The sequence below is a fragment of the Hirundo rustica genome, chromosome 1, assembly GCF_015227805.2.
Source record: "Hirundo rustica isolate bHirRus1 chromosome 1, bHirRus1.pri.v3, whole genome shotgun sequence".
NCBI lineage: Eukaryota > Metazoa > Chordata > Aves > Passeriformes > Hirundinidae > Hirundo > Hirundo rustica.
In genome coordinates, this window is record NC_053450.1 from 139,875,468 (window position 1) to 139,891,959 (window position 16,492).

At 36.9% G+C, this 16,492-nt stretch overlaps 1 protein-coding gene across 1 annotated transcript in view; it reads right to left on the reverse strand.

The window, feature by feature from the left end:
* Positions 1-16,492, reverse strand: part of LOC120748827 (protein adenylyltransferase SelO-like) — a 23,371-nt gene continuing 6,879 nt past the window's right edge. Inside the window, exons 7-19 of the mRNA XM_040055681.1 lie at positions 15,221-15,288; positions 14,439-14,526; positions 13,515-13,584; positions 12,780-12,852; positions 12,140-12,223; positions 9,992-10,121; positions 9,416-9,460; positions 9,246-9,327; positions 9,067-9,159; positions 5,497-5,576; positions 4,555-4,598; positions 623-702; positions 1-292 (exon numbers count right to left, since the gene is read on the reverse strand). Coding sequence (XP_039911615.1) covers positions 170-292; positions 623-702; positions 4,555-4,598; positions 5,497-5,576; positions 9,067-9,159; positions 9,246-9,327; positions 9,416-9,460; positions 9,992-10,121; positions 12,140-12,223; positions 12,780-12,852; positions 13,515-13,584; positions 14,439-14,526; positions 15,221-15,288 — 1,060 coding nt within the window. The 3' untranslated portion in view covers positions 1-169. The remainder of the gene's footprint in view (positions 293-622; positions 703-4,554; positions 4,599-5,496; positions 5,577-9,066; positions 9,160-9,245; positions 9,328-9,415; positions 9,461-9,991; positions 10,122-12,139; positions 12,224-12,779; positions 12,853-13,514; positions 13,585-14,438; positions 14,527-15,220; positions 15,289-16,492) is intronic.

Genomic DNA, 16,492 nt, shown 5'->3' on the forward strand with positions numbered 1-16,492 from the left:
GTAGTGATGCACTTCTTTATTCTTAAGACTTCATAAGCTGGTCAAGAAAAGTAGCAGATTCCAGTCCACAAAGTCTAAGAGAGGGAAGTTCCTGTGGCTTGATCCATTAGCCCTATTTGAAGGCTTGAGCTTTGACCTTGATCATTCTTCTAGCTTGTTTGACTTTCCCTCAGGATGAACAGCTGACTTTCAGATGCTTGGCCCAAGCTGGAGGGCGCAGGGAGTACCCTGCTCTCTCTGCAGCCTCCTGCCTCTGAAAGGGGTGCTGTAAAACCTGCTCTAGGAGCTGAACCTGGAAGCAATTAAAAATGGGTACGTTTTTATACAAAATGTTTTCTGGTAAACAAGGAAAGTTTTTTCCACTTTGCCTTGCACACCCTCCCGGCTTCAGAAGCTAACACATGAATTGCTTGCTATTATTAGCACTACTATTAACACAGTCACTACTATTTATGTTGTAATAATAGCAATAATTTTGTTAATATTTTAAATAACAACTGGAGCTATACGGTACCATTTTGGTCAAAATGTAGTACAGTTCAAAGTGTAAATGTAAAAATTGTTTCATTAGCTGTTATGCCAGTTATTATTAAATCTGTCAAGAAAAAAAAGATAAATTTACCTCTGAGAAATCATTCAAATTAGCTTTTTGCACTGCTGATTCTGCCATCCAATTCCTAAGTATGTATCTAGGATTAACAGCTGAAACCAAGAGTAAATAATGTTAAATTTAATTAGACATATGCAACAAAAGGAAAACAGTTACTGAAACGTCACTGAAATCTTCAAGAAGATTTAAATTTGCAGATCAAGAAAAAAATGCATAAAAAGGAAAAGGAACGAATCAAACAACTTAATTCTATGAGCTGCTAAAAGGATTTTTTACACTTGCACTATCAGTAGTGCCAAAGTACCAAACAGAAATTAGAGTAGCACAGAACATGACATTGATAGAGGAAGGATTTCGTGTCAGGAACACCAGCAGGCTTTTCAAGTGCAATGAGTTTATCATGGCCTAGGTTCCCGCTGTGTCAATGGAAAACACTGCCATGTTTCAATGTCAATACCTTCCTGGAGATCACAAAAATGAATATTGTATTATTTAATTTAAAAAGTAATTACTGAGATAGGCTTTAAAGTATGTGTACTTAGATACTCCCTCTATGTCATGTAACAGAAGTTTAGCCATGAAAGCCTTTAATGCTACATTTCAGCTGTATTTTTTAGAAACTACTTTTTCAACTTTCCTTTTAATCTCCTGGCTGTGGGTAGGCAGAGGTTTCTCATTTTTTTCCACAGCTGTCTGTTGTATCCTTTTGGAAACCCTCATGACAACTGCACTGCTTCCCTGCCTTGTTCCAGGATGCTTTTGTCTAATGAGCAGTAGACAGAATGTAGCAACACTGGAAAATGAAACCGCTGAATTAGTAAATCAGGATATATCCTACAGCAGAGCCACTAACAACTTTTAAAAGGAGTTTTGTCAAACTGTCTGCCAAGAACAATTCTTATAATCCCACATGGCTCTAATTATCAATTTTTTAGCAATTGTCAATGAAATTCTTATTTTTGTTCTGCAATTAAAGGCCAGAATTATTCTAGTGATGACCTACCTTAAGATCAAAGCAATGTTACAGAATAACTGTAACACTTCAAGCCTGCTTTGAAGTCTTAATTTGCCATTGGTCTGTATATTTTCCCCAAATCAGTAAGCATTTATTACATTAAGACATTAGTTACTGATCCCAAAGGTGTTTCACTCACGCACTTGAAACCAAAAGTCTGTGATTTATGGACATACACAAACTTCATCTCCTTCTCTTTCCACTGATGTCATTAGGTTTTATATGGATAAATGTTAGTTTAATATATTTCTTTTTAAAAATACATGGAGCTTCATAAAATATTCTTATAAATACCTTTACAGCATATTTGAAAGAGGGAATTGGAAAAAGCAGAGGAATCATCAAAATTACCATCTCAAACTTCGCACTACTCAATTCCTTTAATCAATTAGTTATTAAATTATTTCATTTAGAAATAATATATTAGAAGGAGCCACAGACATTCTTCTGTTTCACATCCCCACTGTCCAGTATGTAGTTACACATATTTAAAAAGTCAATAAACACAACTGTCTACTGGGAATCCTGATAACTTCTACACAGGCATGACAACACTTTGCCCCAGCTGCTAAAAAACAGTGTTTTACCACTTGGCAAAACAATTTGCTCTGGCCAAGTATTTGATTTAATCCAGTAAATGGGTTATCAATGGTAAAGTGTGATAACTATTTTAAAAAATATTTTAAAAGGTGAAAAAGTTAACATATGACTCATTCAAAAAATGGTAATTCACATTAGAACTGTGAGTCATTTTAGCAGGAGAATATTTGTCCCAGAAATAAATTCTTAACAATTGAAAACTGACAGGTTTCACAGTGGTTTTAAAAATACTGGTATTTAACATAAGTGACAAGATAATTACGAAAGAGAAATACAAGCCAGGTAAGAAAAGGACAAAGCAAAAGAATGTTTGTGTCCTTAGAAGCATGATCTGGTCTACTTTTTTTACATGCTTCTTTTGTAAAGAAATACAATTTTAGACTTGGATTGTCAAAACTTTTTGATCAACTCCAGGAGAACTAAGTTTAGGCAGTGCAAGATAAAATGCTACTAAGAACTGCAAACTAAATAAAGGGAGAAAAAAATAAAAATAATAAGTGATGACTTCAAATGATTCACGTTAATGTACTTTGAGAAGTGAGATTTTTTATGACACCAACAATTAGGGAAGGGTGATGAATAATGAGGTCTTAATGCCAATAGATTCAAGGTCAGTCAAAGACAGCAGTACACAATTCAGTGGAACTTCCCACCCAGTTGAGAATGTGAGGAGACAGGAGAGTTTTGTCTTCAACATAAAATGCTGGGTAAAAATGCAGAGTTGACTGAATTGAGACAGATTTCTGCTGGAAGTTGTGCTGATGAGGACGGCTGTTACAAGCAACAAACAAACCAACAGCAAAACAAAAACTTAAATAATTTTAAAGAGACCACAGGGGCATCTAAGCAATCTATTTAAATGCATGGATATAAAAATGTAAAAAAGAACAAAAATCCCAAAAATCTCTGTAAGAAATTTCAGTCACACTGTAATACGGAGCAGCTAGCAAAAATCCAGCAAGAGTTGTTGATTTTATATAAAACAACAACAAACTAACATCAGCAGCCTATTATCAATTTTTGCAGCTCTGCAGTATGAATATAGAGTGATGGTTGATTATATGGAAGAAAACTAACTGCACCATGAACCTTTGCAGATGAAGCTCTGACTGCTACCAAAACTAAGACCATTAGCACAAGGGTGATTTTGGAGGCAAAAGCATTTCTGTGTTTCATCTGTTTCCTGTACTACGAGACCTTCTGAGGTGCAAAAAGACCTTCTAAAAGACCTTCTGAGGTGGAAAAACATAATGATGGTTTGCAGAAGATCATTGACAAACTAGGATCCTTTCTGATTTGGAATAAAACCTCAGAATGCCATGATTTTCTCTAAAAGAAGATTCAAAAGATACAGACAAATAAGAAGTGTGTTTAGACAGTTTTCAGCATTCAATTTCAGCTGAGGAAAACAGGAGCTTGAAAACTCAAAATGATAATTGAGCGAAGGGACTCAGAAACTCACAGATGAAGCTCCTTAACCCTATCAAAAACCAAGAAAATAAATACTTCTTCTTGGTAGCTCTTTTCATATTAACTTTCTAAAATGCATACAGAATTTTAAGAAATTCTTTTAAAAGAATAGAGCCTTTGTTAGAAAATGGGGATGCAAACCTGAAACCATAAATTGTGCCCTCTATAGTTTTACTATCTCATTACTGAAAGTCAGTGCCAGCTCCTGCCATTTTCCTAGCTAATCAATTGGAGCTTTAGAAGAAAGTGGCCAGTCAATAATCTAACAAAAGAGTGCAGCCATTTCCATCCTGCAGGCAGCACCCTGCAAAGCAGTGTAACAGTGAAGCCTCTTGTGCAGAGTTTGATCAGATTCTGTAGTTCTTTCATTCCCTTTTGGCCATTGATTTTCAGTTGCTCCTTTTCTCTTACAAGCAAATTTCACAAATTTGCCACAGCTTACTGCAGATCAAAAATATCTCCCGCTGAACAATTCTTGGAGTTTCATATCTACTGTTTCTGCTGTGATACATAACTGCCATTTTGTGTTTAGAATAACTTGGAGTATCAAAGTACCTTCCTTTGCCTTCCATGCCAAGGCAGTCCTTTCACAAGGAGTTTTTTCTCTTGGTGATAGAAAGAAAAAGTGTGCCCCTATCAGAAATCTGAATTCTGTGTAGCATGTGGAAAGGACAGAGACAGATAGAATGAATGTATAGTGCTACAAGATTTGCAGCAGCATAATGAGAGCTTCTCCTCTTCAGAAAAATTCTGTATTTTAGCTCTACCCAAAAAGAAAAATATCTAACACTAAAGAAACATATGTAAATAGATATTTGCCATCTGCAAGCATATGATTCCTTTGGATAGTTTTACTCACTTGCCATTCGTGTTCTTCTTTTGGCATCTGAGTCACGGTTGTTACTACACATGAAAAACAAATGGAAAGAAGAAAAACAGAAAGCACTTTAGCTAGTGAGGGTTATGCTGATTTTTTTTTAGAAATACCTTATCTGACTTCCATTAAAATCATTAAGTGCTCTGCTTTTGTGTTTGGTAGAAGCTCTAAGAATGATAAGACTTGGAAAAAACTCCACACTTTCTTGTAGGTTTTGTGCCTTTTATTGATTTTATCCCCTAAGAATTGTATTTACTGAAAAAAATTTTCACTACTATTAGCCATGCATACCATCTATAACTCAGAAAAAATGTTAGATTCTTTACTGATTTAACACAAAAGAATCCTGTTCTTTCCTATCTATGCAACACCATGGTTTCCAAACACAATCTCTGTATTTGCAACTGTTCAATTTCCATCCCCTGCCACCATAAAGCAATGTTATTACATAGTAAAAAAAAAAAAAAAAAAAAAAAAAAAAAAATATATATATATATATATATATATATATAAATATATATATATATATATATAAAAAAAAAATATAAAAACAGTAATTAAACACAATTCATTCCTATGTACTTGCAAAGCCTGTTTGTGATTCTTGGACTGAATCTGTGGGATTGATATTTTAAGAAAAGCTGTTAACCAAAGAATACTGATCAGGAGCTCAATGAAGGACAAAGAACAGAAATTACTCCTTCCATGTCATTTTTATGTAACTGTTTGTCAAAACAGAACTACAACTGTAATTATTGTTGAATCCAGCATAATCTAGAACCTTCTTTGTGTAGAAGACAAAAAAGACCTACGAAACCATGTTTGGGCCAGTTTATTAGATCCACTAAAGACTATGCAAAATCACTGCAGATTAAAGTTGCCTGCTTCTGGCAAATACACACTTCAAACTGCAATCAGACTTACCTGTTTAATCTCAGGAGGTACATAGTAACCCATTCTGAAAATAATTCGTGTTTACCCAGATCCTGGAGAGCCCAGAACTCCTAAAGAGAAAGAAACATTCATTCACAGATAATCAGAATTATTTTCCTGTTAAGCAAAAACCAAAGTAAGCAACAAATAATGTGTTTTAGCCCCAGCTGGCAACTAAGTCTCACATAACCACTTCCTCGTGCTCCTCCTCAATGGGGGTTTAAAGTAAGGTTAAAAGTAAGAAAACTCATGGGTTGAGATAAGAACAGTTTAGTAACTGAAATAATTTAATAATAACAATAATAATAGCAACAATAGCAATGAAAAGGAAAATATCAAAAGGAGAGAGAATAAAACCCGACAGAAGTGAGTGATGCATATGAATCTGTGCCCAGCCAGTTCCCAAGCAGGGTCCCCCCACCCAGCTCTCCCCTAGTTTATTTGCTGAGCATGACACCAGGTGCTGTGTATCCCTTTGGCCAGTTTGGGTCAGCTGTCCTGGCTCTGTCCCCTCACAGCAGAGCACCATGAGGATATGAAAAGTCCTTCACTAAGCCCTGCTGAGCAACAGCTAAACCATCAGTGTGTTATCAGCATTATTCACAACCGAAATCCAAAACACAGCACTGTACCAGCTACTAGGAAGAAAATTACATCTGCCCCAGCTGAAACCAGGTCGATGAACGATAAATGGATTTAAAAGGCAAACATATGATGACCCTTCAAAGAATTTTCTCCCTAAACATTCTACCAGTATCTTTTCCTCTGTATTCAAATTATTTCTTTCTGCTAGCATGATACAATCATATTAATCCATCTCTGTTATGACAAATTTTACCTAAACACCTCTAGCACCTGGAGACAAACACCCCTGGTTTTCCACGGCTTACTGTCTGACCTATTTCATTTTTTAAGGTACATAATTACAGGTTTCACTCTCTTTCACTCTCTTCTGAGACTTGTACATGGGTCAGATATATTCAGAGAGATTTTTCTTCATCCAAAATTGTGCAATGAACTAAATATATAAATAAAGGTGAAGAGAAAGGGAAATTAAAGCCTACAGGGACAGGGGAAAACCGAGAAGACTAGAGACAGCAGGAGAGAAGACAGAACCTGGAAAGGCCGACAGCATGAAATCAGAGCTTGGGGTTACTGCCTCCAGTGATGGACAGCAAACACAAACTCGGCCTCCCTGGCTCATTGCACTGAGCAAACAGCTGCTTCATATTCCTCAGCTGAAAGCAGCCAAAGCTCACAGACAAAAAATGAACTTCAGAGAAAGAACAGATTAGGAAGAAATGGACATAGATAAAAGGAGGTAAACAGCACATATTCAAGAAAAAAAAAAAAAAAAAGTAGGGGAAATTAAAAGCAAGAGGAAAAACTTTTGATCCCATCTGGGTTTTTTGTTTGTTTGTTTCTGGGGCCTTTTTGGTTGGTTTGGTGGGGTGGTTTATTTTGTTGTTTGTTGGGTTTTTTTGGTGTTTTTTGGGGTTTTGTTTGTTTGTTTTGGTTTTGGTTTTTTTTGTTTTTTTGAGGAATAGGCGTAAAAAATTATAAAAACTATATTTGATCATAAAAATGAGCACAGAAACTACTAAGAGCTGGGAATCAGGCAGGTGGATAACAGGTGAGTGTGAGAATCAAGAGTTTGTTCAAAGATGTGCAGAGTTAGGCTGCTTTAGGAGGAATTTCAGAATGTTTTCAGTTAATACTAAATATAAGGACTCCTGCAGTGTTCCCAAAAGATTCTGGCATTTTAGGTCGATTTTGGTATGCAGCTGAAAAAATCTGAAGTGATGTACAAATCAGTATGAAAACTTACTCATAAAAGTATTGGTGTATAAATAAACAGAGGTGAAATTACTTTAAAACTGAAATTCTTTAAAACAATGCAAACGTTCTACAGCATAAAATTGTACTTGTTTTTTCACATCAGTTTTGGAGCTCAGAATTTGTGGGCTAAATAATTTCATTGTGTGGAAAAAAAAAAAAAAAAGATCAGGTTGCTACCAAGTGAAGGCTGGAAATGACCCTTGGTGTAGCAGCAGGGTCACAACTACACCACAATTGCTGGTTCCTCAGCCAACACCTTCAAAGATGGGGAGATGGAATTGCCATAAATGGAAAAATCCCTTGGGTTCTCTAATAAAAATACCTTCTCTTACAAACACACCCATCCTCTTATCACCCTCCTGTTCAAATTATTACTTCCAAAGCCACAACTCCTGGGTTTTTTTGTTGCCTCCCTCTAGAATATCTAAATTTTTAAACTCTTAATGGTTTCAAGTTCATAGAAAAGGTCAGGACAGACCTCTCACTTAACAGAAGAAAACCAGGAAAACCAGAAAATTTGCTCAAAATAACTTAGTTATTTTAGTTACTTGGAAAAAGAACCATCAACTCCTCATTTTCATTCTGTGTTTTACACAGTCATGCTGCTGCTTAAAAACAACCTCCTAAGTCCACCTGCTATTGTTTTAAACTGGCTTCAAAAACAGACATAAATCAGATATTTTGGGGAAGGCAGCTTCCCAGGCAAAAGAACAATATTCATCACATGGAAAAGGCACTGTATTAAAGAGTAAAAGAAAAAAAAAAAACATTTTGGCTCCCACAAAAAGGCTATTTTCTTTCCAGATTAGGTTGCTTTTCAGAACCAGATTACAAGCTTCCTTTTCAGAATTTCCCTTTTGTTTTTTTATCCAATTATGACTTGCCTAACATCTCAGTCCAGTTCAAATATTTCAGCTATATTTTCACTTTCAAAGACTGCACTACATCCAGGTAAAACATTTTAAAAACTCTCATTTTTTATCTGTGGTTATACTTTTTGTCCTGAAGATAAAGTTTAGGCTAAATTAGCAGCAGCACAGGATGAGATAGCAGGCTGAGCAGGACACAATAGCAACCTGTATTTTTATGCTTTAAATTACGTTTAAAACCAATCTCACACTCAAGGAAGGGCAGAGGCCACTCTGGACAGAGCTCTAGCAGGAGTTTATGTTGAGATGGGATCTCACTTATCATTAGATACTGAGATAAGCAAATACATCTGAGAGCAGAGGTTTAGGCCACCTGCTAAACCCACGCCAGGAACAGTTTCGTTGACTTGAGGCTGCAATTTTCCTCATGAGCCCTATGCAATTTCACTTGTTGGACAAAAGGTATTCTTAAACAAAACAATGAAAAAAGGGAGATGAGGGGGAAGAAAGTTCTTTGTAGCAGACCCACATTAAATGTGAAGAAAATCACATTTTCCCAGTTGTGTATGGGTATTTATGACTACTCATATTGGACCTGTACCAAAGGCTGAAAATCTGATTCTTTATTAATGCACCTTTCATTAGCATATCCATCATTACCAGACACAGGTTTCACAAGGGGTGGTAGCCTGGCACAGGTGTATTAGTCCCTCTGTCCCTTAATAATGATACAATAACAAATTGCCCAGATGAATCATGGCTTGAGACAGCCTCTGCTACATTGAGGTTATGCTCAGCTTGATTTACTCTTTTTATATTAAGTATTGCTAAGATTGGGTGCTTGTGTTTATACCTCAGGAATATGGAGCTCCTTTAACTGGTCTGCAGTAATTTCACTCAACTCCCGGAATGTCATTGTAAAATCAGCCTTTGTATCTTCCATAATCTAGTGAATAAAAATTCTGTAAGTGCTTTTCAAGTGTGGGGGGTCAGTTCAGACTTCTGCCAACAAAATTAGCAAAGTCAACTCACTTTTAAGAGGAAAGCAATCAAATAGTTATCATTCTCATTCTCCCCAAGAAGACCCAATTTTGTTTTGAATAGTTCTGTGAAACTGAAAATAGTAACAAAGTATGGAAACTGTAAACATTATATATTTTACAGTATTGTGACTAGAAGGTTTCAGTTCTGAAAGTGCATACCGACTGTAATAGTGTTCACCATACCCCTTCAAAATTTGGGAAGCTCTGCAAAACAAAAGAAATGTTAAGTTCTAAGGAACTAAAATGCTGCTGCATAATCCTGCTGTGCAATAAACAACAAAAACTTCTGCCTGCTATCTCAGAAACATTGACATTCTCAATCATATATATATGTATATGTTCTTAATTTAAGAATCTTTACAAGAGGCTATTAAAATACTACCTCATTACTTCAGGAGGATGTATGATCTTCCTAAGTAAGCATCTTACAAAACAAGCCAGACAAACTTAGAACAGAAAACAACGGGCAAAATTCCTGCCTTAGTGAAAGGAGAAAGGATCACACAACATCTAATACCTCCCTGTGGTCCTATTTTGCTACTATTTATGACCAACAAAAACCCCTTCTCCCCACCCTCCAATCATATTCTGGCCAATAATTAATCCAGACTAAATTTCTGGTTAAAAAAAAAATAATTAAAAGTGAATCCCTTTCTTTCCTAAGCATATGGTGATTACAATGTCTCTCATCTCCCTAGTTCCTTTAAGCATTACGATATTTTAAGGATTACTTACAGCTGCTTTTGCCTGGGATCCAATAAAGGTTTTAGAGCTTGTAACAGCTTGCTCAGGTTAAACTGCCCAACACTTGCCTGATTTCCTATTTTATACCTCCTTTCATCATCAGATGTGTTCGGAACAAAATCTGTTTCAAACAAAACATTACTTTTCCATAACAGAGTAATTGCAATAAACAATCAATGTTAAAATACTGAAATACATTCAGCTTTTACTTGCAAACTTATAGAAGACCTGAAACTACTAAATATTCAAAACCAGATTACAAGAATACTTATTTAAAGTGAATTAACTCAAGATCTATTATTTGCAAATCTAAGCAATACATCACACACAAGTTCCCATGTGTCACAAGTGACATTTTCCTACCCGAAGATACAAGATAAATTCAGATGGTTACAGACAAAAAGACCATTTTTGCATAAAAACCATTGTCTTTTAAACTTAAACCCAATATTTTTACCACATCTAGTGCTACTATTTAGCACATAGATTAAGCAAACAAATGTCCACCTAGATGCAGGATTTAAGTACTTATGGAAAAGTCACACACATAGTAAACGTATTTAATAGGCCGCCTAAGCAAGATTTGTTTTAAGTGGACAAGCAAGCTTTGTATTCACATAGAAATTAGGCCTAACGTGTTCCAGTATGCAAATCCATTATCTGGGAGACAGTAAGTGCCCATGATGCAAGTTACAAGCATGCAGAAGTAAAATGTGTGCCTGCACACAGCAGCAGTGTCTGAGGGGATCAGCGCGAGCCCCTCACTCACATCAAACCCACAGAAGCTGATCGACGGCCGAGCGCTCAGAGGACACCGACACAGAACGCAGCTCCAAGCAGGAGACTCGTACCACATCTGTCAGACCTGCTGAATTTCCCCTCTAACGCCTCTCCTCAGGCTCCAGGGTGCCCTGTCTGGCTGGGGCAGTCAGTTCTCCTCACAGCAGCCTGTCTGGCACCGTGGTGGGACCTGCGACTAAACCAGCGCTGACGCCACAGCAATGTTCTACGCGTCGCTCAGCAGCGCTGGCCCAGCATCAGGGGCTCTCTTCGCATCCTGTCATCCCAGAAAATGAGATTTGCCTGCGGTGGGCAAGAGGCTAGGAGGGGATGCAGCTGGGACAGCTGAGCCCAGCTGACCAAAGGGATATTCCACACCTAGAACATCACGGTCAGCAATAAAAACTGGGGGTAGTTTTTCCAAGGCAGCCGATGCTAAGGGATTGACTCGGCATCAGTCTGGCGGTGAGATACGGTGAGTGATTGTCTTTGCATCACTCGCTGGTCACCCTTGCCCTTTTTTTCCCCTTTGACTTATTCAAATGTCATTATCTTAACCCATAAGCTTTTTCTTAGCCTTGCTTTTCCAATTCTATCCCAGCCCACAGCAGGGAGGAGTGAACAAGTGGCTTGTGGGTCCTTAATTGCCAGCTGGGGCCAATCTACCCTACAGAGAAAGCTCTAAAAAGCAAAAAAGCCCCATTTTGTTCAATACAATAGAAACAATATGACATTTATTCTCATGACTTTTCCTTAATTTGAGGCTGCAGGCATGAAAACACATAGCAAGATATCCACTGCTGATCCTGAAGTTTATTCAGTTGCAAACTATAAACAATATTCTAAGAACACACATTTATGCACATACTGAACTTGTATCTATCAATCCCCAACTGAGTTAAGACTCTCAAAGAAAGGTTACCATGACTGTGTAGGTTTGATTTCTTTTCTTCCAACATATAATTAGCTGCTGTGACAATAAAGCTAGAGCTTCATGCATGTAAAGTTACTGTCTTCCACTTCTGCTCTTGGCTGCTTCCAGCAATACATAATTTTTAGTTTTCTAGGCTTCTGCTGTAGCATCTGTTGAACTGATGGTGTTCAAGTGGAAACAGTCTCATGGAAATGGGTTTAATAGTAATATTTCATTAACAAGACTCTTAGTCTTGAATGTAACCTATATAGTGTGTCATAAAACTGGTCACTGATGCAATTTTTTCCCCTAACTCTTCAAACAGTACACATTCTTACGATTTTTCTGTAATAGTGAAAGGAGTTTTCATGCAATGGAAACTATATAATTTAATATAAAAAGATTATTTTAAGTAAAAAAAAAAAAAAAGCAGGTGCTACACTCACCTGGGTCATAGGAGTCCATAAATCCAAAAGGACCATAATCTATTGTTATGGACAATAAACTGAAGTTATCTGTATTGCACACACCTACAGTTAAACAGAAAGGAGAAACAAAAGTTAAAATTCCACCCGAACCCCAGTCTCCAGGCAATTTGCTGTGAAACAGAGCCACTGAATTTAGAGAGTTCTCAGGAATCAGACTCTGGAAAACGAACCCATCCCTCTGCCCCCAGCCCATGCCCCGCAGGACCCCGAGGCTCCCGCCGCTGTTCTGGGGCTCATCCCACAGACCTGCAGGAGGCCGGACAGCCCTGCCCCCTGTGCACTGAAAAAGCCAGGGCTTTATGTGGATGGATCCAATTCAGAGCAGTTGAACTTATACATGGCATCAGTTCCCTGTCCTTGTACACCGCACTGCTGTAACAGCTCTGAGAATTCTTGCTCCCATATTCTCGTCCTGTCACAGCTGAGCTCTGGGAGATCAGACAGCGTCACTCTGGGACAAAAGCCCCTCGTGCAACAGATAAAGCTGTAGGTGAAGACAGCAGCAGAACTGAAGACCACGGTGACAAATACAAGCCATTTTCAAGTACATTACTGTAAAGTGTCCCTCCCCTAAAGCCAATGCCATCTGGCACCTTACCATGTGCAAACCCCACAGACATCCACAAGGAAATGAGATTTGCAGTCTCTGACACGACTGTAGAGAAAAATTCCTAAAATCAAATACATCTTTTACTTCAAGTTCTCTGTATCAAAAATGTTGAATTACATAAGCGTTTCATTCACTTTAGAAATATATAATACATTCTGGTTTTCAAATTTATGTATGTTTGTCACAACTTGTCATTCCCATTTTAAATTATGTGAATGGATAATAACCTCATCCTGCAAAGACTATAGTTAAATAAGTATACACAGATGCCCTTAAGGAAATTAAGAAGTAAAATTTAAAAAAACCCAAACAAACGAACAACAACCACCCCACAAAAACCAAAACCACTATATATACTAGGCAGTATACTAGAATATACTAAATATACTACATTTATATTAGCAAAAGCACAGTTCATCACTTCATGACCACTGTTCACTGACAACCTGAGCAGTAAGAGAACAAAAAACAACAGAAAATGGAAGCCTCTCAATAAACATTTCCATAATGGAAACTGGTGACAAATGTTCCTATTTGACTTTGAGAAAACAAAAAAAATCAAGAAGCAGATTTTTACCGTAGAGAATTAACAAACTTTTGCTAATAAAACCTGGAAGCTTACTTCAAATTTTAAAATCTCACAAAAGTTGAAATTGTGAAGACCTTCCTGTAATTTTTGTTCACATGTTTGTGGAAAACAAAAATGACTTAAAAAAGACTTACCAGGTATCTGTTTGAATCATTCATTGCTATCGATGGAAAATGTTCCTGGATGATAAAGTCTAGTAATCTTCTATAACAGCAGAAACAGAATTCTTTAAACAAAACTGGTACTTTGGAATTAAGCATTAAAAAATCTTGTTTTCAAACAGCAAAATGCTGATCTATAGCTTGCCACAAATAGTTATTTAAAAACTCAGTCTATTTATTCCAATGAATATTAGATTAAGCTCTTCAAAATGCTTAAAGATAAAACCTAAGGTTGTAGTCATAAATACAACTGGAGACTGCCACACAGAGTTAAAATTATCCCCACATTAAATCTCCAGAGCACAGCAGGATGTGGTTTTGTATGCAGCAATATCCATTTCTTAGGAAAAAAAAGAGTTTGCATTTCTAAAAAAACCAGTATAACATTACAAGGAATAATCATTTTACATCAGAATTCTCACAACGGAAATGTAATGGCTGAATTCTTATGAAGTAGGGTTACTTCCACAGTAAATGGCTATTCCCAAAACAGTGCTCCACATTCCTACAAGCCAGGCTCAGGGAAACGGGATACATGGATTAAAATTAGCAGAAAAACCGGCCACAGAAAACTGAGAAATATAGGAATTTACACTTTCAACTTATAAATCTTTCCAAAACAAACAACTCCTCCCTAGTGCTTAGTTACCAGAACTACTTAGGTATAGAACTTTCCTCATTTTGTAAGACCCAGGCCTTTGGAAACATGCCAAGGGTTTTACCCTTGTGAGGTAAGATCTTTGGTATGCTTGCATAAAAATAGCAGGTTACCTTTTTAAATTACATAATCTTACTTGCTAAATAATTTATGTCTAAATTCCAACTGTATACGTGAATTCTAATGTAATTTGATTGTTGAGAAAACTATTACAGTTACTATGAAGATTCAATTCAAACCTTAGTAAGTCCAGTTCCCCAGAGTGAGCTAAGATTTCCAAGGATCCTATACGAAACCACGATTTGGCAAGTCGTAGCACTATTGCACCTTAAATATGGAGACAAGTGTGTTGAAATGTAAACAGAGTATCAGCAAAATAACACAGTTCCACAGCAAAAGCCACCATGTGTTGTTTCTATAGACACAGAGTTTGTATATGCACTGTTAAACTGATATTTTTGTAAGTATGCCTAACACATAACAGATGAATATGCATAATGTTATGAATATGCATAATGTTATTTTTACTACACACGCATTTTAATGATAAAGCTTGATTTGCTACAGCAGCAACCACAGGCAAAATTCTGTTAGTGCATTAATACTAGAATCCCTCCAGAAATGCCAGCCTCAAAGAAAGAACACAAACAGGTTTTTCCCCATGCTGTGCCATCTCACTCTTGTCAGAGCAGGTGCAGATGATGTATTAATGACATGGCCACAATTGCATTCCACCCATGCTAGTATTCTTATCAAAACAATGGAAAATTTCCATAGTTTTCAATATCATTTTTGTAATGGGAAATGAAAATCAAAACTATATTCTTGGAATACGTATGCCACAATCATAGAAGACCTGGTCAAAGGGCTTAATATCTTCAACCAAGATATGTTTCAGATTGGTCAGAGAGGTTTTGTATCTTAATAAATGAAATTAGGCCAATTTATTACTTTTTATTATACACTTTTTTCATGGAGAATTAAGTTAAAATGGTGTAACACTTTAAAGTATGTTCATTACCTCTTTCTTTCTTGATATTTCCATTGTAAAACTGGTCTCTCCACACATCATCATCACTTACAACTAAGCTGGAGCAAACAAGAAATGAATGTTAAAAGTTATTTCAGCAAAAATTATTCACAATGAAGATCAAAGGTTTTTTTTTAATAAATTAATTTTCTTCATAAAAAGAAAGATCATTTTGATGGCATAGCTTTATATTTACAAATGACACAGGCAAAGAAGATGCTGAGGCTTACCAAGGTTTATGACCCAAATGCATTCATTTTGTATTTAATGCAATGTTGTCCAATTTCATTACTCTCATTGTTCTTGGGAGATTGCTGCTCTCAAAGAGAGCAGTGCATTCACTTGGAACCTCAGTGACAGATTAGTGTGACCGTAATATTAACTAAGTCACAATTTCCCTGGGGACAACATGGAAATTTTGAAGAGAAATTAGAAATCAAATTGATGCAACAGGTGGAGGTTGCCCTCTACATGAGCCAAAATTATGTCAGAAACTCTGGGGAGAGGTGTGAGACCCTTAGCAATCACTGCTACTGGTACTTGGACTTTTAAAACCAATCCCTTCCTTTCATTTGCCTTAAAATTCTGCACATCCTATAAATTTTCATGTTTATCCGAATACTGAGGTCTGTGAGAGTTAGATACAACTTGCTTTAAAATATTTCTTAGATTAATACAACTTAGATTAATTCCATGAAATAAAGTATAATACAATTTCATTGTCTTTTCTATTCTATCAGGAAAAACCAATCCTCACAAACTATGCAAGGGCATCATGTTCCTCCAAGGATAACAAGTAGGAAGTCTCCCCAAAGCAACCAGGATTTCACTGACAATCCAGCTTGGTGCCATCTTCTGAAAGATCTTATCCCCTCAATAGGCTCAAGAAGACTCCTTGTTCAAGAATCTAGCAGAAGGATAATTTAGCTCATTTTGTATAATTCTTCTTTATCTTTGCTTGTTGGTAACTAGAAAATATTAATCTATTCAGGAGAGACATGAACCTATTGGAGTGGGTCCAGAGGAGGGCCACAAAAACAACCAGAGAGCTGGAGCACCTCTCCTATGGGGAGAGACAGATTTAGGGCTGCTCGTGGGGAGTATGGGGAGACCTTACAGCACCTTCCAGTCCCTAAAGGAGGCTACAAGAGAGCTGCACAGGAACTCCTTACCAGGGCCTCTAGTGACAGGAAAAGGGGAAATGGCCGTAAACTGAAAGAGGGCAGGTTTAGATTAGATATTAGGAAGAAGTTTTTTACTCAG